The 27781-nt window shown below is 51.6% G+C and overlaps 1 protein-coding gene across 9 annotated transcripts in view; it reads left to right on the top strand.

Moving 5' to 3' along the window:
- ncoa2 (nuclear receptor coactivator 2) overlaps positions 1–27781 on the top strand; it is an 83516-nt gene that overhangs the window by 44698 nt on the left and 11037 nt on the right. For 7 of the 9 annotated variants that reach the window (XM_035413609.1, XM_035413607.1, XM_035413610.1 and 4 more), the window contains 14 exons: positions 909–1016; positions 2322–2494; positions 6440–6543; positions 9195–9372; positions 9819–10004; positions 12179–12280; positions 12886–13026; positions 13423–13570; positions 14830–16105; positions 22280–22478; positions 24007–24207; positions 25267–25455; positions 25903–26032; positions 27233–27398. In XM_035413609.1, coding sequence (XP_035269500.1) covers positions 928–1016; positions 2322–2494; positions 6440–6543; positions 9195–9372; positions 9819–10004; positions 12179–12280; positions 12886–13026; positions 13423–13570; positions 14830–16105; positions 22280–22478; positions 24007–24207; positions 25267–25455; positions 25903–26032; positions 27233–27398 — 3282 coding nt within the window. In that variant the 5' untranslated portion in view covers positions 909–927. Of the gene's footprint in view, positions 1–718; positions 814–908; positions 1017–2321; positions 2495–6439; positions 6544–9194; positions 9373–9818; positions 10005–12178; positions 12281–12885; positions 13027–13422; positions 13571–14829; positions 16106–22279; positions 22479–24006; positions 24208–25266; positions 25456–25902; positions 26033–27232; positions 27399–27781 lie in introns of those variants that run through there. The other 2 variants (XM_035413611.1, XM_035413613.1) reach the window with 2 other exon arrangements.

The raw sequence follows: 27781 nt of genomic DNA, 5'->3' as shown, positions 1-27781 counted from the left end.
ATAATGATCTGCTCAAAGCCCATTACCCATTACGCCAGTGCCTGCAGAGGGCTCCTTTTACCTTGGTGTCAATTATTAAAAAGCCATTTCCTTTGCATTAATTGATTATTGTTAATTTAATGCAGCGGAAGGTCGGCTCCCCCTGACTCGAGGGTCTGGATGATGGGTCTGCTGGGTAGCAGCGTATCCTGGGCCACTGTGGGGAATACTGCGCCGTGGCACGTGAAGAGTTATCGCTCACCCTTTCCAGCGAGGTCAAAGGTCATGCATCTCAGTCTGAAAAGGAAACTAAAAAATGGAATAATTGACAGACGTGTCTCTGGACTGTAGCATGAAACTGCTTGCTCGGCTGTTCTTCACTCAATTTGTGCTTGACGAGTGATATAAATATATGGATAAAATCTTCCAGAGAAAAGTATGTATGTCTGTGGAACTGGACACACAATCTGAGTAGCATGGAAAATGTTCACTCAATGTATTTATTGCAGTGTAACTTGCGTGTGTCGTCTGGTATGTTCTGTGGCAGGGAGCGTTGCGAGTTGGATCTGGCCTGCTGTGCCCTCATTTCGTCCTCTCTGGAGGCCCCGTCTATCACAGAAAATAATTGAATTCTTTCCTCTGCTCCGTTTTCAGATGCCTCGTCCCCTAAATCTTACGTTTATATTTCCTCATAATGACCCTTGATGGATTACCGAAATAACTTTCTTTGGAATCTTGCGAATGTTAAACCGCTCGCAATGATGATTGCAGTGCAGGTCTGAACCAGGGCGACCACTGGACTGTTCCCAAAGACCAAAATGTGAAGTGTATCCGGTACATCTACACCATGTTTATTTTTATTTACACTTTCCGATGTGCTCTGAGTGAGTAGTCCTTATAAAAGCTGTGTGTTTTCCTGTTTTCTGCAGTTGCTGATATGCGTTGAAGATGAGTGGCGTGGGTGAAAATACCTCTGACCCCGCCAGGGCGGAGTCCCGGAAGCGCAAAGAATGTCCCTCAGATCTCCTGGGACCCAGGTGAGGAGCTGCATCCTGTTCTGCAGTATAGCAGCGGCTTTGGTCTAAGGTCCAGGTCATGGCTTAGGACAGTGATCTTCATTCCTGGTCCTGGAGAGGTGTGGTCTGCTGGTTTTTGTTTTCGCCGTAATATCCCCAACCGATTCAGACCTGAGAATCGGGGTGAGGTGAGTTAACTGTGTAATCAACTGCTTTAATTGATCAATTAAGCTCTGAGTAGAATCAAAACCAGTCAACCCTGCAGCCGACCCCCTTCGGGACCAGGAACAAAGATCACTGGCTTAGGAGATGACTGCATTCAGGCATCCCAGAGCAGGATTAGGTCTTTATTATATTATTAAGTAAGAGGAAAAAAAAACAGGTAACATTGGTGTCTCTATTTGTTGAGTTAATAAATCCAAACAGAAACACATCCATAAAGCAGTCGTCGTGTCAACAGCCACTGGCTTTAGTCGACTCGGCTTAAAAAGTGTTTGAAAGTCATTGACTAAAGCGTTGGGTACACCATGTGCAGAGCGCTGTGAGGAACATTTCTAAATAAAGCCCTCTACTTGATCACCTCGTAGGCTAGCCTAGGGACTGGAACGCCTTTGAATCGGAAAGTTTTGCGCGTCGTCCGTATCGACGCCGCTCCCCGCGAGTGCTGAGGTAGCGAGAACGAAAATGCGAGGGCAACCTTGATCCGGCAAGACCTGCAGGTGGAACCCCTTGTCCACCTGTGTCAAGGTGACATGGCGGCACCCAGAGCCCCATTAAATAGGTGGAGCTTGATGTAGTTCATCGGCGTCCTACCTTTTTAGGGCTCGGATACTTTCCATGAGCACGTAACGTGAATCTGAATAGTCTCACAAGGTGGGGTTCTCGCATTCAACAGCAACTCCTCATCTACATCTGATCTGCTGTCACTTGTCCTCTTTGATTGGACCTACTTACACATATAAAGCAAGAGGTTATACGCCTTGAAAATATGACATCCTGGAAGTTATATGCCTTGAAAATATGACAACCTAAAAACTGTGAAATAATTTTACTTACCACAATATTAAGTGTGCTATTCAGAACATCTCCTTTACTGTATCCATGAAGTGTGTAATATATCAGCTTGCTGTGGCTAAAGAGATTGTGTCTCAAACTACGAAATGAGTAAACTCGTTTTTATGATCTTAAAATATATTGGTGCCTGTTGCCCTTGTTTTGACTTTGAGCCGCAAAACGAAGAGCGTGGAACAAGCAATCATTTTAATGGGGTACCAGCTACATGTGCCCCAGCGTCGTCTTACTCAATGATTTTCTCTGTCTCCACAGCCCTAAACGAAGCACTGAGAAACGAAACCGCGAGCATGAAAATAAATACATAGAAGAACTCGCCGAGTTGATCTTCGCAAACTTCAACGATATTGACAACTTCAATGTCAAGCCTGACAAATGTGCAATCTTAAAAGAAACTGTGAAACAGATTCGTCAAATAAAAGAGCAAGGTAAGTGTGCGCCCCCCGCCTCTTTATTTTATTTAACATGTTCTGGATCTGATCGTTTAAGCTTGCGTTGTCCTGTGACAGTGGCAGAAGCGGAACACCACTTCAGTCACTGGCTGTCTGTAGTTTGGCGGTCTGAGAAACGGGCGCTCGCTCGGGTGTGGCTGGAGTCCTTTCACGAGCGCGACCCGCGACGTGACCCCGTCTCCCGCCGTCTTTCAGTCAGGTCGCGGGCAGGGAGGCCTGGAAAACGCGCTCCGCCGGTCCTCAAACCCGGGCTATATCTGTGCCTGTAAATAAAGGCCAGGACAGGCAGCGTAGAGCCGTGGGCTGCTCCGCGCCGCGGGGGCGCCGTGTTGTGTAACGCGCGGGCTCCGGTACGCTGCGTTCCGCTATGCGCACGCCCCTCTTTGCGACTGCCCTTTACGAAACACAGATCACTCCTCCTGCCTTCACAGACGCCGCTGTAACAACATTCCCATTCGCCGCGGCTTTTGGCTGAGGGAAGCGTGGCTGTTGTCGTTTTGTTTGTTGTTGTTTTTTTTTCCCCCCCCAGCCCTTTTTGATTTCATTTACAGTGACTCGGCGAGAACGGTAGCGTCTTCCTAGGTTTAAAATTTCCCATGAGGTGGATGTGGGGGGGGCGGGGGGGGGGGGGCTTGGGTTTGATGTCGGCCTGCCTGGAGGCAGGGACTTGGAACACAGACGTTAAGAGATGAGTCAGGCCGGTGATGTAGGTTGTTTGTGATTCACTGGACAGGGGTTATGTAATGGTGAGCAATGCGATTCGCAGCGCGCGGAGTAGTGGCTGCTGTCTGTCGCTCGGCGACGGAGGAATTACACCCCCCCCCCCCCCCCCCCCCCCCGGCTATCCTCCGCCCCGCGCTACGCGTCCGGGTGCCGTTCGGAGATCGGCATAATTGTGTTTGTACATCGACCAACTTTGGGTAAATAGGTTTGTTTGTGTGTTGTCGAACGTGACCCGTAGTGTGAATTCCACAGGGCTTGTTTATCCTCTGAAAGCTGCAAGCACATCTTGTTCCTTTCAGAAGGAGAGTCTTCAGACCATGGAGAGGACACAGACATTGTACTCTCATGCACACTAAAGTCCCTTTTTTAAGTTGATTTTGTGCCAAACATCATGATTTCAGTCAGTTTTTAATCTACAGATTTATTGTTAGTGGATCCCTGTTAATCTTGAAAGCTGTGACCGGTAATAATATGTTCGTGCTGAAGGTAATTGTGGGCTTTTTCCCAAATGAATTCATTTTCTCTGTGATACACACATACCTTGTATGCAAACATTTAGCTTTTCCAAGTCTTGGCTGCATTATGTATGTTAATATATGAGCAGTAACCTCATCTCTGCTTTAATGTCAGTGACAAGCATCTTTACATGCAGTGGAAGGTCTTATCTTCCACATTTGACCCCAATCTCATAAATATAGGATTACTTAGACATATATCCTGAAATACAATATGTCCTGAAACTAGAGTGTTCAACATCCTGAGCAAACTATTCTAAATACAAATGAGTTGAATGCCATTTCAGATAGCGGAGATAGACTAATTAGCACATGCAGACTCCGCATGCATATTTAAGCTGCTGAAGATGTGAAAAATTGGATGGGTGTTGTAATGAAAGGGTAGCATTGCATATTGTAGGGAGTGTGACTGTGAATTTTAGTAAATGGCTGCACATGAGTCAGAAAGCGGTGCGCAGGAAGGGTAAATGCACTCAGTGCGTACGGGCTCGGGCCGGATTGGCTGGGAGCCGCGGCACTAGCGGGGACACGGGGCTGAGTTAGGGCTGTGTGTCGGGGGCGCGAGGGTGGAGGTGGGGGGGGGGGGGGGGGTGGGGGGGCGGAGACATGACTCCCTGGCTCAGTGTGGGAGCAGCAGGCCTGTGCTCTCCCTCCCTCCCTCTCTCTCTGTCTCTCTCCCTCCCTCTCTCTCTTTCTCTCTCTCTCTTTCTGTGTGTGTCTCTCTCTCTCTCCCCCTCCCCCTCCCCCTCTCTCTCTCTCTCTCTCTCTCTCTCTCTTCCCCTTTCTCTCTTTCTCTCTCTCCCTCACTCTCTCTATCTCTCAAATTCAAATTCAAATGCTTTATTGGCATGACATATTTAAAAATACATATTGCTAAAGCGTAGTGATAACAATAATCAACCACAGTAGATCTATCTCTCTCTCTCTCTCTCTCTCTCTCTCTCTCTCTGAGCGGGTCGTGAGTGATCATGCTTATGAGAGCGCAGCTGTGCTGGTTTACCATGCGCTGCTGGAGACGGCAGAAGCCTGGTGATAAGTACAACATTAATGTTAAAAAGAAACACATTTGCAGAGCAGAGGAAGGGGCTGACCCCCTCCTTTCATACAGTCTGCACCCTGCACACACACACACACACACACACACACACACACACACGCACACACACACGCAGGCGCAGATCGTGTCCTAATGAAGCGGACTGTGCCGCGCGCTCCACGCCGCGGAAGGGCCAACCTTTCCGTTGTAGCGCGGTGCGACTTGTTAGCATCGCGCCTGCGTTTCGCTCCTGCGTTTCGCTCCATCCCACAGTCTCCGGCGCGTTTCACACTACCTGCTGGCACCGGGGCCCGGCTGCTCCGTGCGTACGAGTCTGTTAATTAACAAAGCACCGCTGGAGAAGCGGCTGTCTGCTCCACTGTTTGCGGAATATATTTAGAGAATGTTGAGGTCTAGCCGTGCAAAGTGAGAACAACGCCGCTGACTGCTGTGCGAAAATTGTCTTTCTCGTGAGTCGTGACTAAGGGTTTACTAATGCATGTGACTGTTCACCCAAGTTATAAAATTATCAAAAGCAGATTGCTGTTTATTTTTATTGTACAAAAATTTCGAAAGTGTGGAGGCGTACTGATTACATACTATGCTTTCATCACATGAAGACCAGTCCACTGTGAGCTGATGAGCTGTATTTCCTGCCTGGACAGATGATAGAATGACTGTTGGTCATGTGAAGAGTCTGGTAGGGAACACAGGGTCAGGGTGGGCCCTGGCTGGAGGCCTTACGGCAGACTGCTTTTAAAGTTCCACAGTAGCCTCTTCCTCACCCTCCTACCACACGCCGCAAGTCCCACAGTCAGAGGGGCGAAAGGGGACCTGCCAGATTCCTCTGCACTAGGCCTTACCCAACGGCCTTGTCATTTTATAGAATGCATTTACAAATCGCTTCCAGCCGTTTGCTTCACTTGCTTGTGGGTCTGAGGTACTGAAATGGAGTTTCCAGAAAGTTCCAAAGTGTGACTGGTCTGCCGTCCTCGCGCGGGGACCGTCCCCGTGGCGACGGCGCCGTCCATCTCGCGGCCGCTGCAGGCGGGGCAGCGGTTTCGGACGGGCTCGTTCGGGGTGACCTTTCACATTGCCCGTTGCTAAGTTCTTGGGAGCGCGCCATAGCAACGCATCTTAACAATTCACAATAGAGGAGGCTTTGTCACTCAGACCCATGAAAGGAGGGAGTTTACTGCGGTGTCTTCTTACTACTATGAATACGTAGACAGTGTTTTGATTGCTGAAAATGAGTAATCTAAAATAAATCATTTGATCAGTGTAGTTTTCTGAAAGCGCTGGATTAGAAATTTACATCATTTTTGCTGTGTGCCTATGCGATCATTATTCCCACTCAAGGACTGTGTGCCCTGCTCAAGGTAATTAAGTTAATTACATCCATTGTAGCCCTTATTTGTGTTCTTCACCATGTTAACCCTTTACCCAGTGTTTCTGTGTTCATCCAGCGAATTGGAATAAATTACCCTGGGAATTGGAGGAAGCAGTTTATTATTATTATTTTATTTTATTTTTTTACTTCAGCACGTTTCTCAGCCCGTTCATCTCTGCCTCATGCGTTTGTCACGGCTGCCATTTTAATATTTTGGGAAAAGCAGCGCGTCAGACGCGTCTCTCCTGTTTTCGCAGAGAAAGCCGCTGCAGCCAATGAGGAGGAGGTGCAGAAGGCTGACGTCTCGTCCACAGGCCAAAGCGTGATTGACAAAGATGCCCTCGGACCGATGATGCTTGAGGTGGGTGCTGCTGCGTCACGGTCCTGCACTGGTGCAGCTGTAACGTGTTCTAGAAGGAGTGTGAGACAGGCACAGGCACACACAGACACACACATACACACACGCACGCACACGTACGCACATACACATACACACACACACACCTGCACGCACGCACGCACACACGTACGCACATACACACACACACACACGTACGCACATACACACACACACACACACACGCACATACACGCACACACACACGTACGCACATATACACACACATGCACTCACGCACGCACACACGTACGCACATACACACACACATACACACACACACACACGCACGCACACACACACACACACACACACACACCCGCACACTCACGCACACGCACACACAAAACATGGCAAGGGCAATCACCTAGAGCAGCGTCTGTCTGGGGGGGGGACAGGGGGGACAGGGGAATCCATGCATTGCGTCCACTAGAGTCGGTTCCACGTGTGTGTTAGTGTGTGTGTGTCCACACTTTCAGTGTTATTTAATTATGGAATGTGTTTGCATTCCTTCTTGGCTGCGACGTGATTTTATGCACTTCCAGGTCCTTTATGAATGGAAGAGCAAACTCGACTGAAAACAATGTCGACAATGATTCATTCAAAATAGAAAAAAAAAATCCCCGTCAGGAGAATTCCGGCTAAGTTGCGCTTTGACTGCACAGGCAGTTTTCTCACTCATTCCTTTGAACTGAAAGCAGCATTTCATGCATGCTCCATTCCCCGGGAGTTAACTAAATATGGGGTGGGGGGTGGGGGGGGGGAACTCCAATTAAGGGGCGTTTGCATAATAAAACATCAAAACTGTTTATTTGCGCGCGGAGTGGTTGTAAATCGGAGCGCCGCGCGCTGGCTTTGTTGTTTCATTGAGGGGAAATGAAGTGCCGGCGTCTAATGGAGGCGCGGGGAGCCGAGGCCGCGGGGCGAGTCCAGCCTTTCAGTCCCCCGCTCGCCGCGCTCCGCACCGTTCGCTGGCTACTCCGTCTTGTCGCTGAATATTTATAGCTTCTTCAGAGGCTCGACGTCACCGCGTGGACACGCAGCAGATTCTAAATATATCCCGAGTCTCGCGTTTTCTTATCTCTCTGAAAATGTGAAAGGGGGGGGGGGGGGGGGGCGTCAGTTTGCATTGCGCGCAGAAAGGCGGCGGAAGAGCTCATCTAAAAAAGAAAAAAAGAGCGTCGGTAACAAAAGGGCGCTACGAGGAAATGTGCCCGGCTGCCCTCTGGCCCTTTGGCCCCGGGCCTCCGTAAGCCGTCTGCTAAGCGGCCCTTTGGTGGCCGCTGAGCGGGCGAACGGACAGCCGCCGTCAAACCCCTCGTCTAAACGGCACGCGGCCGCTGGTGGTGAAGAAGCCCGTTGTTCAGTCGCCGCCGGTTCCAGCGCGTTTGGCGCGGAGAATAACGACCTCGCCCCAGGCACGGTGCAGTGGGGACGTCCAGGTGCCAGATAAAGTTACACTTCCTAGCCGTCTGTGGACCCGGGGCCGAGCGTAACCGCGAGTGTGCGGTCCAGCCCGCGTTAATTCGTGCGGCGGTGTACGTGGGGAAGATCAGCCGGGCTTAAAGGAGGGCGCGGCGGCTAACGCCGCTGCGTAAGCGCCGCTAACCAAAGGGCCGCTCGCCACGCGTGATTTCTGCCTTCGTCGCGTGCGCCTCGATGCGCCCCAGCGGATCTCCTGCGGAGAACGTTCCAGAATCCAGAGCTCGCTCCGCGCGTTTCAGGCGGCCTTCGCCCCCTCCGTTTCCACTCGGGTTCCATTTCACGGAGGAGATCCGGAGAGGGTCTGTGCCTTTTAGCGGTGAGACCGGAGAGAGAGAGAGCGGGGCTTCCTTAACTCGCTTTTGGTGCCAGTTTTCGAGGCGAGTCCCCGTAACCGATACACCCCCGTTCCCTCTCGTCCCGGCGAAGGAGAGCGATTTTGGCACAAACAGCCGTGTCTTAAAACACATGTAGGCTTTTTATTGTGATTGAAAGGCCCGCGGGGAGCGGCGCCATTTGATGAGCTAATTGGCACCATCTTGTACGTAATGGCTGACTTGGGGCTGTATGCTTTCAATTAAGACTCGCAAATATTGCCCTTGTCACACGCAACCGAGCGGCGCTCTCGTAGACCAGGGTCTGTCGCGCCGCGGCAGACGGGAGACGCGGAGCTACCCAGATTTTTTACAGATACCGCTTACCCGCGGTCTCTCATCTGCATTTGGAACGAGGGCGAGCAGCTGTTCCAGTTCGCCTGGCTGTCACACTAAGCAGCGGTGTTCAGCGGAGCGCTTTTTAATAGGCTGCTAACAGGCTGCGATGAGACCGCTCCTTTTCCCTTTTCTTTTTTTTCTTTTTCCTTTTTCCTGGCGCTAATTAGTTCATGGCGGATGATCGGAACCGAGGAGTAAATTTACTGAATTGTAGTTCAAATGGAAAATAAATCGTGGCAATATAGTGGAGGGGTTTGTTCAAAAGCTTTGGAATTCAAGTGCTGTAAAAACACTTAAATAAATAAAATAAATAAAAAAAGAGTATCCTTACCTAGTGTATAAGTGTATAATGAAAGCATGATTTTATTCTGCTCTCCCTTGATTCTGTCCTCTCACTCGTCTCTGTGGTCCCCCACGCAGGCCTTGGACGGGTTCTTCTTCGTGGTGAACATGGAGGGGAACATCGTTTTCGTGTCGGAGAACGTGACGCAGTACCTGCGGTACAACCAGGAGGAGCTGATGAACACCAGCGTGTACAGCGTCCTGCACGTGGGCGACCACGCCGAGTTCATCAAGAACCTGCTGCCCAAGTCGCTGGGTGAGACCCAACACTCCATCCCCACCCTACCCTCCACCCACCCCCCAGTCTCCACCCTCACTGTTCCCTCCTGCAGCCTCTCACCCCTCTGCCCACCTGACATGGAAAGTTCCTCCCGGGCGCGCTGTGTAGAATCGGCGAGTTCAAATTGAGGTTGTTTGTCTATCTGTCTGAAAAGCCTCTGTGGAAATAATTAGCGGGGCCTGTGTCCTAGATATGGAGGCTTATCAATGAGGAATGATGTGGTTTCTCTAGGTGGGGCGAGGGGGGGTGGGGCGAGGGGGGGGCTGCAGGGAGAGGCCATGCTGGCGAGGGCGTTTTAAAAGGAGCTTCTCCCAGACGCCAACTGCAGCGGGTCACAGGGAGGGATTCGGGTAAGGGGCGGGCGTTTCCCCTGTGCCGGGTCGTTTGGGCTGAAGCTCCGCCTCCCCTTCCTGTGCCTCCAGTGAACGGGGTGCCCTGGTCCAGCGAGAACCCCCGGCGGAACAGCCACACGTTCAACTGCCGCATGCTGGTGAACCCGCACGGCGAGGCGGACGAGGAGGCGCACGACCACGAGGCCCAGCAGAAGTACGAGACCATGCAGTGCTTCGCCGTGTCAGAACCAAAGTCCATCAAGGAAGAGGGAGAAGGTGAGGTGATACCAGGGAGTAGCCGCGAGACTCCGACCCACACGAGCGGCGGTAGTGTGCTACACACAGCTGAGGCAGGGCCATGTATGAAGGTCAGAGATAATGAGTTTACTCGCTAGTTTGGTAGGAATTAATCAAAGGTTGACCAAAGACACATGCAGTACAGGTGTGCACTTTTCTCAGGTGGTAATTGCCTTGGGTTGGTATTCATTAACATACACTTATGCATCAAGCCAATTTTTTTTTTTTACATCTGATAGCTGGCTACCTTTTGAAGAGTACAGGACAGTGGACAAATAGACATTGCAACATGCATTTAGAATCCTGGTTTTCCTTGTATTTTGAATAAAGCCACTCTCAGACAATCCAACATTGGAGATGTAAGCCTTACTTTTAATGGTTAATGAATGTTTGTCTAAATTGTCATAAAAATAAAGAATATAGAATAAAACTTCATGCAAAGTCATTCATTTTGACTTGGACTGAAAGGCACACCAATGTCTGTTCATTTTCACCTCAGTGATGATACATCAAGCAGACTTTTTGGTTTCACGTGTCCATTAATCCCAAGTCAGAATGAATGACTTGTGGTATCTGAGAGCACAAGAGCATCAGTGTGAATGTTTGGTGTCACGGTTAAAAAAAGTTCTGGTACATTTTCGTTCTGGTTATCGGGAGAGGGAAAAGACAAACAGGCCTTTTGTGTTAAAGCCACATTGGTGCGCCCGCTGCCCTTAAAACTGTTTCTGAACTCCGGAAGCTTCCGTCCGTCTGCGTTTCCCCAGGTCAGTGTCCTTACTCGTGTCACAGAGAGTTCAGCTGCCTAATTTTAGGACCGCTCTGCCAATGGATGGCGTTGGATTGTGATCGAGCCTTGGCGGCAGCCGCCGTGCTGTCCGAGAGCCAAGGATGAGGGTGAGGACATGGCACGGAGACCGGGCCCTCCGGTCACGTGTCCAGGTTCCCCCTCCGTCCATCTCCCCGCCGTCCTCCGACAAGGCAGCGCGTTCGTGTTCTGCGAGCCTCGGTACCGGCAGAGAAAATCATTTAATGGCAGCCGGTCATTATGCCCCCCCCCCCCCCCCCCCCCCGTCACTCTGGTAGCGTAACCGAAAAAAGACGCGGGAGTAAAGTTCTCCCTCTTTGGCCCGTCCCGCCTGTCCGCGTGCCAGGTACTCTCCCGGCCCCCACGCCTGCCTTTGAAGCCGTTTAGGAAGAGGGCCAAGCGTCAGAGTGCTGCGATCGTGCTGACAGGCATATGGGCGATCGAGCGCGGAGCGAGTTTAAAAAAGGCTGCGGAAAGAGCCTCGCCTCGCTCCGGGAGGCGGGTTTGAGGCGCGGGCGGGCCGCCCCGGGGGACCCAGCGTAGGTTCGCGGGAGAAGCGTGGTTCTCCGTGAGTAGGCCTCCAGGGAGAGGAGGCCTTGCGGGCTCCCAGAGTAGCCCTGGGCTTGCGCTGGGTCACCTGGTGCGAGTCCCCCTGTCAGGGATGAAGGATTATCACTGTCAACCTGAGGCCTGGGATCACTCACCAGGTGAGGGGCACCGCAGGAAGTATTAGCGCTGCAACCACACCCATTTAAGAAGGAGCCTTCCATCATCTGTCCTTCACGCCTTTGTTTTAGCTGCCTGGGGGCTAAAAGTTGGGACACCTACTGAAACTCAAGCCAGTCTGAAATGACTTTTCCCCCCACAGTTGATACATGTGTGTCTTTGAATTCCCCCCTCCCGATGATCCCTGAATATCTGTAATTATCTTTTATTTTTTTCCAACGTCACAATGCATACATGTACACCACTGTACATGCACTCCAGACATAAACATGAAGACTGGAGCCTATACCTACCTTTCACACTTATCGGAAATAAATAAATAGAAAAAAAATGAAGAATAAAAAAAAGCACAGATGCTTAATCCCTCTAGCCTAATATAATTAATTCTCCATGAATGAGCATAGAGGTATGGAGATTTTCCAGAATTTTAAAGATTTTCGCCTGGGATGAAATGTTAGCTTTTCTAAAGGTAAAATGGGAGAAGCTTGTGTGAGCCGCATATTGACAGTAGGTACCACTAGCCTAGACCACAGAAGCAATATGCATTTTGTGATCCATGTATATGTGAGTCTGCTCTTGACCCTGCATGATCCATGTGTGAATCCACCCCCTTGTGCCCCAGATTTCCAGTCCTGTTTGATCTGCGTGGCGCGGAGAGTTCCCATGAAAGAGAGGCCCATGCTCCCGGCCCACGAGAGCTTCACCACCCGGCAGGATCTGCAAGGTAAGGATCGCACTGCGGCCCCGTCCCGTCTCCATCTCCTGTTCATCCCTGGAGATTAAACTGGCCGGGGCATTTCAGTGCCTTCAGCAAGTTGCTGGTTAAACTTAGTTCAGAAGTGGGGAACTTCTGAAACATAAATCACCTGGCGCTATAATGTCACACGTTCATGGCACACATTATGTCTTAGTCAGACCCCCCCCCCGCCCCTTGGATGTAGCACTTTGTGCTTTCTCTGAGGTATAACAGCATGTTCAAAGTGCTGGCGTGCTGTATGCTTTTCCACTGGAATGCAGCTGAACAGAAACTCGCAGGTCTGTTTGTTAACCGGGCTTTGACGCTCCGCGTGAACACAGAGGCGCTGTTTGCGCTTGAGCTCAGAGAGAATTTATCCTTTTCTCATGTGCCATGACACCTCGTGGAGCCGTGCCAGGCCTACGTCTGTTCAGCTCCTTACGCAGGGTTTGTGCCCCACCGTTACTGTCAATGTTAGGCGGTCATGAGAGGATAGGCTTACTGCTGGCAACGACACCTCAGACGTCTCAGCAGCGGAAAAGGGGGCGGGTCTGCGTCGTTCTCTCCGCCCACTTTTGTACGTGTCACCGTAGGCAAGATCACCTCGCTGGACACCAGCCTGCTGAGAGCCTCCATGAAGCCAGGCTGGGAGGACCTGGTGCGGAGGTGCATCCAGAGGTTCCACCTCCAGAACGACGGCGAAATGTCCTTCGCCAAGAGGCATCAGCAGGAAGGTGAGACCCGAAAGGCTTCCTAAGGCGGGGGCTGCTTCCAAGAGATGATCCAGCTCCAGATAAACCTGGAAACCTCTGGGCTTTTGGAGTGTGAATGAGTGAACTTCTGCTAGAGTCAGAGTAGCATGTTTGCTCTGAGTAAATTCCATGGGAATGGAGCAATAGAGAAATACTGCATTTGGGTTTCGCTTATTGTCCATGAGCAGTTTGTTAAATTATGGCCTGTTCAGCAGTGGAAAGAGACGCATATGAGCATGTGAACTCAGGGCAGGAGTGCGATGCTCGGGAGCATGTGCTGTTTTTCTTAGGGTCTGTGCAGGTCATGCCAAATAAAGTGTGTTTTTAAAACCCTTTCACCCCGTCCTCTCCCCCCCCCCCCCCCCTCCCCATCCACAGTTCTGAGGCTGGGCCAAGCCTACAGCCCCATCTACCGCTTCTCCCTGTCCGACGGCACCATCGTGTCGGCCCACACCAAGAGCAAGCTGGTGCGGTCTCCGGCCACCAACGAGCCGCAGCTGTACATGTCCCTGCACATCCTGCAGAGGTACGACGCGCGCGTTTCGCCTGCGCGAGCCTGCGCACGGCGGCGCAGGTCGCACGCGTTCACCTTCGTGCATCCGCATGCGTCCGTCACTTATTTGCCTGTGTTCGTTCGTGTGCACGTATACGCCTGTTTTGCCTGTGTGCGCACTCCTGTGCGTGTGGGTGTCCACATTTCCTCAGTTCTTATTAATTGCCCCATGCATACTGTGCGTTATTAATTGCCCCATGCATACTGTGCGTTATTAATTGCCCCACACGTGCAGAGCGTTATTAATCGCCCCGTACGTACAGGGCGCCACATGCAGGCGGCACGCACAGATGAACGCATGAGCGCGCTCAGTATGCATCTCCAGGGGAAAGGAGGAACGGGGCCGGCCTCCGTAGGACACAATGAGGGGACTGTTGGGGAAGGGAGCGCAGGGAAGTGGATAAACAGCGAGCGGCGAGCCGGTTCACTGGGGGCCCGGGCCCCGCGGCCCGCCGTTTCTCAAAGAATAATCACACCCATTCCCTCGCTCATTGCGCACAATCGCAGCCTTTGTTTGTGGGTTTCTTTGATGCCGCCCAAGCCTCGCTTTTTGCGGACAGCTACGCCGCGAGTCAAGTCAACGACGTCGACGTGCCGAGCAGAGAGCTTGTTCACGCCGCTGGGGTCAACTGGCTAAAGTTAAAATGGGGGGACCCTGAGCTTTCAGGTCGTCCTGAGATAACGATGATCTCTAACCCAGCGTAATTTCACTTTGCCACAGGAACGTCTGAAACGGAACGACGGTGTTCTTTTATTCAGACTGTGTACCTGTATTACCTGTATAAACACGTGGCTTAATTCAGCTACAGGTAGCTGTCAGCAGGGTCAAAGGCATGAAAGATTTACTGCCACGATTAGTGAAGTTTGCCAAGAAACAACCGCTCTGGTGTGAGAGAGGCCAGAACCTTAATTTGGAAACAAAGATTCAGCAGGCTGCAGCCTTCAGCTCATGTTAAGACAGCCCACACTCTCTCTCAGGGTTTGTTAGTCAGCAGTACACTGCTGTAATGCAGGGGGGCCTTAATTGTTTTTCCTTTAGATTTTCCCTTTACTGGCATTCCCCCAACTGTCATTGCCTCTGGAAGGCAGGGAAGAGGAAATGGCAGCAACTTGAGTTTCTCTGCTTTGCATCGTAGCTAACAGTCTTTGTCCAGTCCTCAAAATCTCTCGAGCTGATCTGTGCTAACGCCTCAGTGTGTGTGTCTGTGTGCGTGTGAATGGGCTCTCCCCAGGGAGCAGACGGTCGGCGGGATGAACCAGGAAATGGCCGGCCAGGCGATGGGGAAGCCGCTGAACGCGGTCATGTCGATGACCCCGCCCACCCAGGGCGGCATGCCCGCGGGGGTCCAGGGCCAGGACACGACCGTCAGCAGCAACACCAGCTTCCCTGCCGCGGCCGGCCCCAAGGAGCCGCCGGCGGGGGTGGGCCAGGCGCAGGGCTACAGGTTCGGGTGCCAGGGGCCCATGAACCACGCCCCCGGCATGCAGCCGGCCACTCCTCAGGGTAGCAACTATGCACTCAAGATGAACAGCCCGTCTCAGAGCGGCCCCGGCCAGCCGGGCTCCATGCTGTCGCCGCGGCACCGCGTGAGCCCCGGCATGGCCGGCAGCCCGCGGGTGCCCCCAGCCCAGTTCTCCCCGGCAGGAAGCCTGCACTCCCCCGCGGGGGGCATGTGCGGCAGCACAGGAAACAGCCATACTTACACCAGCAGCTCGCTCAACGCCCTCCAGGCCCTCAGCGAGTGCCACAGAGTCACCCTGGGCCCGTCCCTGGGCTCCCCCGACAGGAAGATGATGGGCTCCCCCGGGAACGTGGCGGCCATGGCCAAGATGAACAGCTCAACAGACTTCAAGGAGTCCCTGGGGCCCTACGGGGACCAGGCGGCCCCCGAGCAGGCCCAGGACGAGGCCTGCGGGGACCAGAAGGAGGACAAGGAGAACAGCCTGGGCCAGTTTGGCGGGGGGGACCCCGGTGAGGCCCAGAGCCGCCTCCACGACAGCAAGGGCCACACCAAGCTCCTGCAGCTGCTCACCACCAAGTCGGAGCAGATGGAGCCGTCCTCGCCCGCGGCCGCCCCCGGGGGGGACCCCGGGTGCAAGGACCCGGCGGCGGCGGCGGCGGGCGGGGCGGCGCCCAACCAGGGCCCCGGTGGGGCCGGGAGCCAGGCCACGTCGCTGAAGGAGAAGCATAAGATCTTGCACAGACTGCTGCAGAACAGCACCTCCCCGGTGGACCTGGCCAAGCTGACCGCCGAAGCCACGGGGAAGGACCCGGCCCAGGACGCGCCGGGCGGCATGACCGCCGTCGCCGAGCTGGCCGCCAAGCAGGAGCCCGCCAGCCCCAAAAAGAAGGACAACGCCCTGCTGCGCTACCTCCTGGACAAGGACGACACCAGCCTGCAGGACAAGGGCATCAAGATGGAGCCGGCGGAAAGCAAGATTGACGGCTCGAAGCTGGCCACGGTGAAGACGGAGAAGCAGGACAGCGGCTACGACAGATCGGAGCAGGTGAGCGCAAAATCCAGCTTCTCTGAATTTGTAGCGGAGGCAAGATGAGCTATGAGTGTGAGTGAGAAGATGCCATATTCTAGAACTGCTCAGTACTCAAAATGAACATTTGGAAATGGGTCTCATTGGAAAGATTGGTTAGTTTCTTTATTTGTCAAATAAGAGTAAGTAGCCAGATTCCAGTTGAGTACACATATCCCAAATCCCTAAATTGCTCCATTAATCGGTGCTTAGTGCTTACGTACCGAGTCGGTGCAAAGTAGCTTTGGCGCACAGCTTATTGTTGGCTTGGCTACCGAAAATGTTTTGAAGACATGATACGTTTAAATCTGTGAATGATGTCTCAATGGTTTTCTCACAATTTGCTCTATTGTTACGCAGTAATTTTCAAAAACTAGCTTGAGGACTCAACTCTTTGTTGCAGAAATTTGAAAAGAACATTTCTTGCAGAATTCTGCATTGTTTTCAGTGTGATAGTATTTTTTTAGCGGTTGAGTTTGGACCGGAACTCAAACTCAGGTTAATATTCTGACAATTTCTCTGACTTCCTAAAAAAAAAAGGGCTAGGAATTTCAGCGCGATCGCTCTCATTTAGAGCATGTTTCAACAGGATCGCGGCTGCTGCGATGAGCGAATTCTGCAGTCGGTGAGACGCAGTGTAAAAAGGCTCTTAATGATTACTGAGAAACGGTCTCCAGGACACGTTGTTCCCACAGTCGGCACCAGCCTTCAACTTGCTTCATAATTGCCTTTGTTACCTTCCTGTAGCTCGGGTGTTAATGAAATCATTGGCTGCTTCAGCCTCGAACCATCTGGCCAGTCAGAACTTGACAGGCAATCCAGGCCCCCTGCACTGGTCAGACCTTTTTTTTTTTTTTTTTTGGTGGGCTGTAATGGAGAACATTGAGACTTCTGATGTGCATAGACATTTAGAAATGCTGTGCGTGTAAAAAGCATGCATATAGGGCATAGAGGATATCTGATCTCAAATGCACTGCCCAGCTTGACTATCCAGGTTTGGCACAGAGCTCAAATCAGGTCTGGCAGGAAGAGCGCATTTGGAGAACTTTGAAATTGCCAGGTAATACAAGAGTGAAGCACACCCATGTCTGAAGGACAGTGTTGGCAGATGTTGGCAGATTTTGGAATCGACCGTGCTAACACCAACAATGCTCTGGAATGAAAGAAGCTGTCTCCAGTATTGCAAGAGGCACTGGAGCAGCCTTAGAGGACAAATATTATTAAACTGTAATCAGGCTTTGTGCAGGGCGTTTAAAAACCTAGCCAAGGGCCATTTAAAAAATCTCTAGCAGCTAAAATATTAACATGATACCGAAAATGTAAATAAAGTGTAAACTGTACATACGCAACTACAAATTACAGTTTATTGGGGTTTGTTATAAATGCATCTTTATTCAACACCAATTCCTGCTGTATAAATTATTTTATAAAAATAATTAAGCAAGTTTTAAATATAGGGAAAATCTTTTTATTTTTCCAAAGCTACATTTACTAGTAAAGATTCTGTCTGTCATCAACAGAGACTTCCAAAGGACAAGCCAAATAAAACCTTTGTGTATGTCTTAAATATTTTCTCATGAATATCAAATAGTTGATCCCCTCCAACATGCTCTGATGCAGTTTGTTGACTGTTGCATAAAACCTTCATAGCTGAGGTAGCCAGTAAAAACCACTTAATCGGTTTTCATATTCAGTACTTTGCTCCCAAAACTCTTTTGTCTTCCAAAAACACGTTTGGTTATTGCATTCTGTTTAGTTACTTTCTTTCTCCAAAGTAGAACTGGCATTTGTAGCTATGAAAGCTATTCATTATTAGTATTATTATTAATCGTTTTTGATTATATTTTTATTTATTTTGAGAAAAGTGTCAATGTTGTCAAAAATGGATATTTATTCAGTTGCCAAAATTGTGCCCCAAAAACTGCCAGTTGATGCCAAATGTTGAAACTCAGTAGAAATGCCTACAGTCAACAAATTCAGGCAGTCGAGGTTTCCCTATCCAGTGCTGGGCTGGTGTTTGTTGTGGTTACCTGGGAAAAGCCAGGTCAGTGTGCCTCAGTGCTAACCCACATTTCGGATGGTTGATTCTTTGTCTTGGCACTGTCAAAAGGACTGCCTGAGCTACCACTGTGGTTGGAGGTGGTGACGATGTCAGTGTTTACATAACATTTACATAACTGTTTTTGCTACACCGTTTACCAAGGAAAAAACTCCTCTCCAACGTCTAAAGGTTCTGCAGGTGGTGATACTGAATATTAAAGAAATGAGAGTCTGGAAGCAGATCTGTGCATGCCTGGCCTGGGTTTTAAGCAGGCTGAAACAGGCCATGATTAAAAAGGAAGCCCTGAACACAGCAGGGCGATGCACACTCTGTAGTCATACAAAAATCATGAGCCATATGCCACCGCCACTGTCACCAGCACCACATGTCCACCGCTGCCGGAGCACAGGAATCTGCAATGGAGGAATGGGGACTTGAGTAGTCCAGTATAAGGGCTGAGTGCAGGGGGTTGTGGGTAGTGGATTTAGGGGCTAGAAGCCAGGAGTTGTTGACAGTATGGGACCTGGGCTGAAAGCAGGGGATTGTGGGTAGTTGAGTATAAGTGATGAAAGTGGAGGCTTGAGTAGAGGCACGTGGTAGTGCAAGAACGAGCAGAAAGATCAAATAAGCACACGTTTTATTTCGCTTGCTATGCTTTAATTATACTAATATACTAAAAGCGGGATGTCAGGTTCTATTCTTGGATAAAGATTAAAGCATTCAAATATTTTAAGTAATGAGGCATTTACTGATACTGTTTTTAATGGCAGTGAAATGTTCCTTAAATTATCTAAATATGCTCATTTTCGCTCTGCTGCCAAAGTGGACACTAGTGAACCATTAAGTAAGCCTTAACTTAATAAGTGCCTTTGAAGTAGTAGGCCCTACGGACCGGCTTCGTTTTTCGGTTGTGAAATCTCTCGTTGGCGTAGTGTAAAATCCCTTGGTCGGTTTCAATTCTGCTCTTCCCTCTTTGTTTTAAGGCTGAATTATTGATAGTTTAAACAGAAATAAATGAGAAATCAAAGTGCAGCGAAACACGCGGTCCTGGTGCGCACAGGCCCACGACTGTACCTCAGGGAGCCTGTAGTAGCAGTCTGTAAGTTTTATTAAAGACAGCAGGGCACGATCCCCACATCAGAGGCAGGGCCGGTCGGCCGCGCCACAGCTCTTTAATAACCGCGTTTTCTCCATTCCTGGAATCCTTCTCTCCGCGGTGGCAGGGACAGGTGCGCCAGCGCGAGCAGCGTTTCATTAACGGGAAGACCTTTCCCTGTTTACCCAGCCAGCCTCCCAATTTAAGGATATTTTATTGAGCCCCCCGGTGGCTTGCAGGAATTAACGGGCCAGTAGGCTATTGAGTCAGATTTCATAGCATAGGCCTACGATAATTTGTCACTCTGCCGGAGTAACAAAAATGCAGTACAAACCTTAATTCGTATGCACAGCCAAAATAGCCTTTGCCTTCCTCAGAGGCGCGCTAAATTCCATATTTTAAGCGCTTCCAGCTTTGAAGCAATAACCAACAACTCTTGAACTGACCGCAAATGGCAGACAGTAGCTGGCAATGTTCAATTTAAAAACCTGAAGTAAATGAAATTGCTCACCCTCAAAAAGCATGAGAAATTGCACCCGATTGAAAAACGGCGGGGAATTTGCGAGACGGTCGCCCGTGTATTGGCCCATGTAGCCCGCTGGGGAAGACGAGGCCAGTTTCACTCCCTCCTTGTTTCCCAGCATTCCGCTGCTGGGCCGGGTTGAACTCTCGCTTCAGCCGGCCGGCGAATGGCTATAGTTTCCTTAGCCGCTCTTCAATTGGACAACTTTCCCCGCACAGGAAAAGTGACGCGCCGCAGGCCTGAAATAGGAGAGAGGAGCAGTAAATAATCAGCAGCAGGTCTCCCTGGCAGAGCACAGAGAGACAGACGGTGCGAGCGCTTTGTAGCCTTACATCATCCATGACCTCATTAGTGTTGTTTTCCCATTATTCATATTGCGCGTATGAACAGCGTTTCCTTACTTTTTAATCAGCATGAAAACAAACTAACAACTGAAATTTACCACTAGATACCGAAGCGTGCAGACGACGATTTTACTGAAAATGTTTTATTCTTGTTGGGTTAAATCAAGTTGGTTTAAAATGTTCTGGTTTGCATGTTAATGGTAAGGAATGTTATTCTCTAATTAATTAAAAAGGAAAAAGCTCCTAGTATGCTCCATAAGCGGTGCCCTTATTAATCCTACCCGTAATATTGCAGCATGTTGTTTTTGTTCATTTGCAACAACCCCTCTGCTGTGATCTGATACTATTGCGCAGTGTAATAGATACATCTAGTGTGCTGCCCTCTTGTGGTTGTTATCAGAATAGCCGTATTCCTACGTTTTTCCTTCGTCCCCAAGGTCTGGTTTATTCTAAGAAATTACGTAAACGTATGTAAATGTTTACTCGTGGTATAAAAGTATTGCCTTGTCAAAGGCTATTTCATTTTTATCTGGTTTAGACTCAGTAAGTACTGTTTCAAAATGCTTATCTCATTGGATGTCACACTGAATGCGCATTTACTAATAGAAATGTATTGGAATTTGGATTCGATCTCACAAATAGGCCTACAGCTCTTGATAGCGTTGATGCAAGTGCGGGCTTATTTTCGTTTCAAGTTGCAATTCTTGCTACTGCTCGTCTATACTTCGATAAGTAGATAACTGCTTTTGACCTATCCATATTTGATACAAATATTTGTTGCAACAGAAAATGCATGGTGGCTACTGGCTTACAAGCAAGTCCCCTACATACTATTCAGTAACAGCTTTTGTTTATGTGTGCCTGACTCAAAGTGTTACAAATGAAACATGAAATCACTTGGGAATTCTATAACATTTAGTCAGGTGTATTTATCCCACATTGTGCTCACTCTGCAGAGTGCTTCTCTCAAATGTCAGGCAAAGCCTCCCAGAGATAAAGTTTCAGCTGTCCTCTGTTTCTTTAACCGGAGACCAATTCACTGAAAATGGGGAGTTCTTCTGATAACCTCCTTTTTCTCTGTGTGAAACCTGGCCTAGTTTCCGAGATTCCGTTTCTGAGAACTTGGCGCACTTCTGCGTTAAGCCGTAGAGTGCGTTAACTGCGCAGTTATCAGAAACGTCACCCACGTGTACTGGGGTCCTTCCTACGCTGTGCGATGCGTGTATGGTGCGCAGTTTCAAATCGCTCACCTCCGGGCTCAGGTTAAAGTCTGTCTCTGTTTGAAGAGTGCTGTTTGAGGTTGATGTCAACGATTTAACTGATTGTATTCCTATAAATTGGGAGCTGACTCTTACCGATGGTCGGTACGGGGGTGAAGACAACCTTGCTGTGAAGTTTAGCGTAACTGGGCGGGGCTGCCGCATTGCGCATCCTGTTAAGGCGCTGTGCAAGCGCATGGACGCGTTCCATGCTCCGGTTTAGAATCTGGACCCTGCCAGTGCCCACTGCCCACACTCGCATCGCCAGGGAAGAGAGGGTTTCAGTTTGCTGGGGTCGTAGCATTTCACTGCTTCCTAGCAACCACTGCTAGTTGATCGGGGCCTGTAAGTCTGCCTGTTGAGCTGCACACGGGCGGTCTTCCTCCTCCTCAGGTCTCTCTGAGCCTGACTCGCAAACTGCAGAGTGATGAAGAGCGATGGCTGATGTCATATACTTTGTAGGAGGGCACATGGGTGTTTGCTCTCCCCCAAATTCGTAGGGGGGGCTGCAGCAATGAGCTATGCTCTGCCAGTGAGTGCGGATGGGCATTCAGAAGTGTGAAAAAGAGGTGAAAAGGCATTAAAAATAACTGTGTTTGTGTCTGTGTGTGTGTGTGTGTGTCTGTCTGTGTGTGTGTGTGTGTTTGTGTCTGTGTGTCTGTCTGTGTGTGTGTGTGTGTGTGTGTGTGCACGTGCTTGTATGTGTGCCTGTGTGTGTACGTGTGTGTGTCTGTGTGTGTGTGTGTGTGTATGTGTCTGTGTGTGTGTGTGTGTGTGTGTGTGTGTGTGTGTATGTGTGTCTGTCTGTGTGTGTGTGTGTGTGTGTGTCTGTCTGTCTGTGTGTGTGTGTGTATGTGTGTCTGTCTGTCTGTGTGTGTGTGTGTGTACAGTCCAGCGAGCTGGATGACATCCTGGACGACCTGCAGAACAGTCAGCCGCAGCTCTTCTCTCAGACGCGGCCCGTGTCGCTGCCGGCCGCCGTGGACAAGCAGTCCATCATCAACGACATCCTGCAGATGACGGGCGAGGGCGGGCCCAGCGCCGCCTCCCTGGGCTCGCAGAAGGGCTTTCCTGGGATGGGCCCTGGCAGTGAGTCCCCACGCCCAAAACCTGCACCCTTACACACGCAGCCTGCACCACCCCAAACCTGCACCCTTACACAAGCCATCTGCACCACCCAAAACCTGCACCCTTACACAAGCTATCTGCACCACCCAAAACCTGCACCCTTACACAAGCCATCTACACCACCCCAAACCTGCACCCTTACACAAGCCATCTACACCACCCCGCACCCACACCCTTACACAAGCCATCTGCACCACCCCAAACCTGCACCCTTACACAAGCCATCTACACCACCCTGCACCCACACCCTTACACAAGCCATCTACACCATCCTGCACCCACACCCTTACACAAGCCATCTACACCACCCAAAACCTGCACCCTTACACAAGCCATCTACACCACCCCAAACCTGCACCCTTACACAAGCCATCTACACCACCCCAAACCTGCACCCTTACACATGTTATCTACACCTCTCCAAACCCACACCTTTACACAAGCCATCTACACCACTCCAAACCCACACCTTTACACAAGCCATCTACACCACCCCAAACCCACATCTTTACACACGTCATCTTCACCACCCCAAACCCTAAACCCACACCTTTACACATGACTCTGCAGACACTTGGTCTAAAGCAGATGAGGTGCTGGTAATCCCCCCGCGTCAGCATTACGTCACTCACACATATCTCTGCTGTCCGTCAGGGGGATACGAGGAGGGGAGAACTTTCCAGACCCTTGTCAAGGGAACTTCTCACTCATCGTTCTCCCCCAGTTTAATATTGTTGTGACTCATCGTTGCATCATTATTAGAACTGTGATGTGGTAGTCATATACTCACATGATAAGATCATTTCCTCAAGTTCTGGTTTCAAAAAAAACAATATTTTCAATTTTTTTCACATTTTACAGCTGATTTGCTTGAGAATATATACATGTAAGCGCATGTAGAAATGCTCTGCTCAAGAAAATAAGTGTGTTATATTGAGCACCCTTTCCTTTGTACATGTATGTAGTTGCATGGTGAGTTCCTCTTGAAAAACATTAGATGTCTGTGTGTGACTGTGGACACAAACATGGATGTGTCTGTGAAGGAGGTCTGTGTGTGGCTGTGAACACAAACATGAGCGTGTCTGTGAAGGAGACCTGTGTGTGACTGGACACAAACATGGACGTGTCTGTGAAGGTGTGCTGTGTGTGACTGGACACAAACATGGGTGTGTCTGTGAAGGAGATCTGTGTGTGTCTGTGAAGGAGGTCTGTGTGTGCCTGTGAAGGAGATCTGTGTGTGTCTGTGAGGGAGATCTGTGTGTGTCTGTGAAGGAGTGTGTGTGTGTGTCTGTGAAGGAGGTCTGTGTGTGACTGTAAAGGAGTGTGTGTGTGTGTGTGTCTGTGAAGAAGGTCTGTGTGTGTGTCTGTAAAGGAGGTCTGTGTGTGTGTGTGTCTGTGAAGGAGGTCTGTGTGTGTGTCTGTGAAGGAGGTCTGTGTGTGTGTGTCTGTGAAGGAGGTCTGTGTGTGACTGCTGCGCTTGGTGCTCCAGACTTCAGCGGGCCCAGGCCGGGGCAGCCGGGCAGAGGGCCGCCGGCGCGGAGCGTGTCCCTGGACATGAACATGTCGTCCCAGGCCTCCCCCGGAGCCTTCCCCACGCTGAGGAACAACGGCCCCTACTCCGTCATGCAGCAGCAAGGCATGATGGGAAACCACGGCATGATGGCCAACCAGGCCAACCTCGTCGGCGCGGGTAAGCGGACGTCACCGCCGCAGAGAAGCGGTCACACAGACCGTCTGTGAGCCCGGTCTCTGTCTGTGTTCCTGCGTGCCCATAACTCTCCATCGTTTTTGTGTCTGTTGCTTTCATTTGTGCCATCGCGTGTCATTTCCGCTGATTTGGGAACGCCGCGGGCCTGGAGAGGATCTGGCTACGGGATTTTTCACGCTTCTGAAAACGCTTTTCCTCCCCGGTGCCTGTGCAGTTAGAGCGCAGCCCGAATCCACTTAAGGAATAACAGGGGGGAGCAGCCATGTGAGAAATGAAATACAGATAAATGGGATTTCGGTCGGTTCCTTTGAAGTCTGACACATTGTGTCAGTAATCGTTGTGCGTTTAAGGAGTGAGAAGGGTGGGGGCGGGGTCATTTGAGCTTGTAGCCCCTTTTGGCGTTGGTCATAATCTCTGGTATTGATCACCGATAATTACCTCAGGACAGGCGTCGCCGTGCGCACAGCGGGGCAAATTGAAACCTAATAGCCGGGCTCTCGCGATTCCCGGCTTCTTGGTGGAGAGGACCCGAGTGTTCGAGAGAGGGCGGTTCGAGTGGAGATTTTATTTTTTCCGTGGTTTTAACGGGTGAGACTGAAGAGGAGGAGGAGTTTCCGCTGGCGGGGCTTCGTCTGACACAGTCGCTGGAAAGTTCCGCTGAGTAATCTCTCTACCCGCGCTCCGGCGCTCACCCCAGCCGAGCCGCCGGCCGTCGCCGGGGTAAACAAACAGAGACGCGAACCGAAAGCGCGTACAGTCTTATCGTAGCGCTTTTACTGTCAGAGTAAATGAGCTGCAGGTAGGCGTGCGGCGCTGTAGCGTCCTTCTGAGAAAAGCGGGGAAACGGAACAGTGGCGCGCGTCGCTGCAGGATTGCCTCACTTCCTGTGGAAGGAAGGTGAGGGGTGAGCGTCAGGGTGGCCTCCTGGGCCCCCCCGCCGGGCTGCACCGTGGCATAGCCGGCCGCTAATCTCGCCCCGCCCCGCCCAGCCCCGCCCAGCCCAGCCCCGCCCGCTCTCAGGTGTGACGTCTCTCCCCCCAGGCATGCGGGGAGGCGGTGGCCCGCGGTCGGGCCCGCAGCCCGAGGCCTGGGCCTCCCACGCCAGCCAGGCCCTGCCGCAGGGAGCGGGGCCCGGACGCATGGGGCCCGCAGCGGCCCCCGGGGGCCCCGCCCGGCCCGCCGCTCAGCAGGGACCCAGGCAGATGCTGCCGGCGCAGATGATGGGAAGTGGTGAGTCCCCGCCTCTCCCCGGCGGGGCGACGCCCAAACGCCCCTCCTATCCCCGCCCCCTCCCTCCCAGCTCCCGAGCGCAGTGTTAGTGCAACCAATGGGTGTTCTGTATTTGCTCTTACGTGCTCCGCCCAGGCATCAGGTAGATGATGCAGTCAGATGTGTACATATTCCCTAAGTGATTCCATGCACACACATTGTTTGTTCGTTGTTTTCACTCATGCTTTTTGTTTCGCTCATGTTATGGCGTTTGTGTGGGACTCTGTGTTCGCTGCTCCTGATTAGTATTGCACGTACAGTCAGTGAGCCAGTCGTGCCCTCGCTACAGCAGAGGTTCACACTAGCAGCACGCCAACGATCGGCGCTAATTGTCAACCGTAATTACGTTGCCCCTGAGTTCGCCGAGCGGCTAACCAACGGCTTTGTTCTGTCCTCCCGAAAAACCAGCGCAATCGGACCTGGACCTGGGCATGGCCGGCCCCCAGTTCTCCCAGCAGCAGGCCCCGCCCAATCAGACGGCTCCGTGGCCCGACAGCATGATGCCCATCGAGCAGGGCCCCTTCGGCAACCAGAACAGGTAAACCCCGCCCGCGGACTCCTCATCGCCAACCCCGCGGCGGGCCGTTGCCTAGCACCTCCCGGACGAGAGAGAGAGAGAGAGAGAGAGAGTCGCAGAAACCTCTGAAACTAAGTAGGTCAGCCCGCTGTTCTCTCTCTCTCCGGCGGGAGGACCGGCGCGCCGCGCAGCGCCGTGAGGGAGGCCCGCGCGCGGCGGAGATTTAGCCGCGGCTTAAGCGTCGCTCGCGAGACGCCGTGGCGAGACCGTCGCTTCGCCGCGTCACCACGATCCGTCCGTTTCCGTCCGGCGGCTGATCGGTTTCAGCTTGCCGGTCTGGGTTCCTGAGGAAACGCCTCCTGTCGTTGCCGTGACTGTAAGAGGGCATGGCGGGCGTGACAGAGGCTCCTGGGGCTGCCCGTGGAGCAGCGGTTCCTGAGGTCGAAGCTGGTCTTCAGGTTCAGGGGTTTGAGTCCAAGGTGTGAAACCCTGGATGTAAAGCACTTAATCTGACCTGCTGCTGCTGCTGCTGCTGCTGCTGCATGTGTTGTGTAAATGTATTTCAGTTGTTAAAGGGTGGAAAGTGAAAGTTAAAAGGTGAAAAGTTGTACCCATTGTATGTCTGGATATCACAGTGGTACAGTGCATGTTTTTTTGGGTTCTGAGACCGAGAAGCAGTTAAGATTCATACAGCAGCCCCAGGTGGAGCTCGTTTAGTTTCTTTTCCTGGTATTTGCTTCATCGACATACGCTTCTTACCCGAGAAACGCTAAAGAATGCAACGGTTCCCTCGGTCCTCATAGCTTCAGTCTGAAATGGAAAAGGCTCTTTGGAGCTGCGTTAAACGTAGCGAGCGCTAAAAGAAACCTATCGCCCCATTCATGATTCATACTAGAAAAATAAAGCGTGCAGATTTTTTGGAAATGCTTTCCCATGAAGGCCTGCTGGGACCGACGAACTCCCACACTTCGCAGAAGGGTATGAAATGATTCACTTCAGTCCTGAGCGTCGCAGGGACGCCTCGGCGAGGGGCGTTCTGAAGCGCCGTTTTCTTTGGAAAAACGGCGAAAGGTACTTCTGCCGAACACGTTCGGTCGGGGGACGGCGGACGCTAACCGTTCCCCTGAAGCGCGGTGGGGGGGCGCGTCGGGTAGCTGCGCGGCTAGCCGCGGCCGCTAAAGCTCACAACCTGACGTCTCTCCCCCCCCCCCCCCCCCCCAGGGCCGCGTACGGAAACCCCCAGGAGGAGGCGCTGTGTCCGCCGGCGGCCGCAGACGGGCCGGCCGACGAGGGCGCCCTGCTCAGCCAGCTCTACACCGTGCTCAAGGACTTCGACGGGCTGGAGGAGATCGACCGGGCCCTGGGCATCCCCGCGTTGGTCAGTCAGGTAAACCTGTGTGAACCACAAGCAAGCCTGCGTGCTCTCCAGAAACACGCGCACTAGCCTAGCGGGACTACCCCCCAGCGAAATTCACGCGCTTTCCTCTCAGAAGGCGGGCTTTTCAGAACCCTGCGGTGTGCCCGCCTCACAGGTTGAACAAACAGGACACGCCGTTCATCGCGGCGCTTTATAAAGTTCTCTGTGGGTAAATCCTGACTTTCTGCTCCAAAGCCACGTTTACAGTGGAGTGCGGGTTCACTGTTCCCTCCTGGTCTAATCGGCCTGGTTTAATCGTGGGTTAGCCAGCTCCGGCTCCCCCGTGCACACACCCAGTGCGCCGGGCCCTTTTCCTGTAAGTGTAAGGCAGTACGGGAAAGAGCGTGATTCAG

The sequence above is a fragment of the Anguilla anguilla genome, chromosome 4 (genome assembly GCF_013347855.1).
Source record: "Anguilla anguilla isolate fAngAng1 chromosome 4, fAngAng1.pri, whole genome shotgun sequence".
Lineage (NCBI taxonomy): Eukaryota > Metazoa > Chordata > Actinopteri > Anguilliformes > Anguillidae > Anguilla > Anguilla anguilla.
The sequence above is the reverse complement of the archived record's forward strand: the minus strand, read 5'-3'. Positions and strand labels throughout refer to the sequence as shown.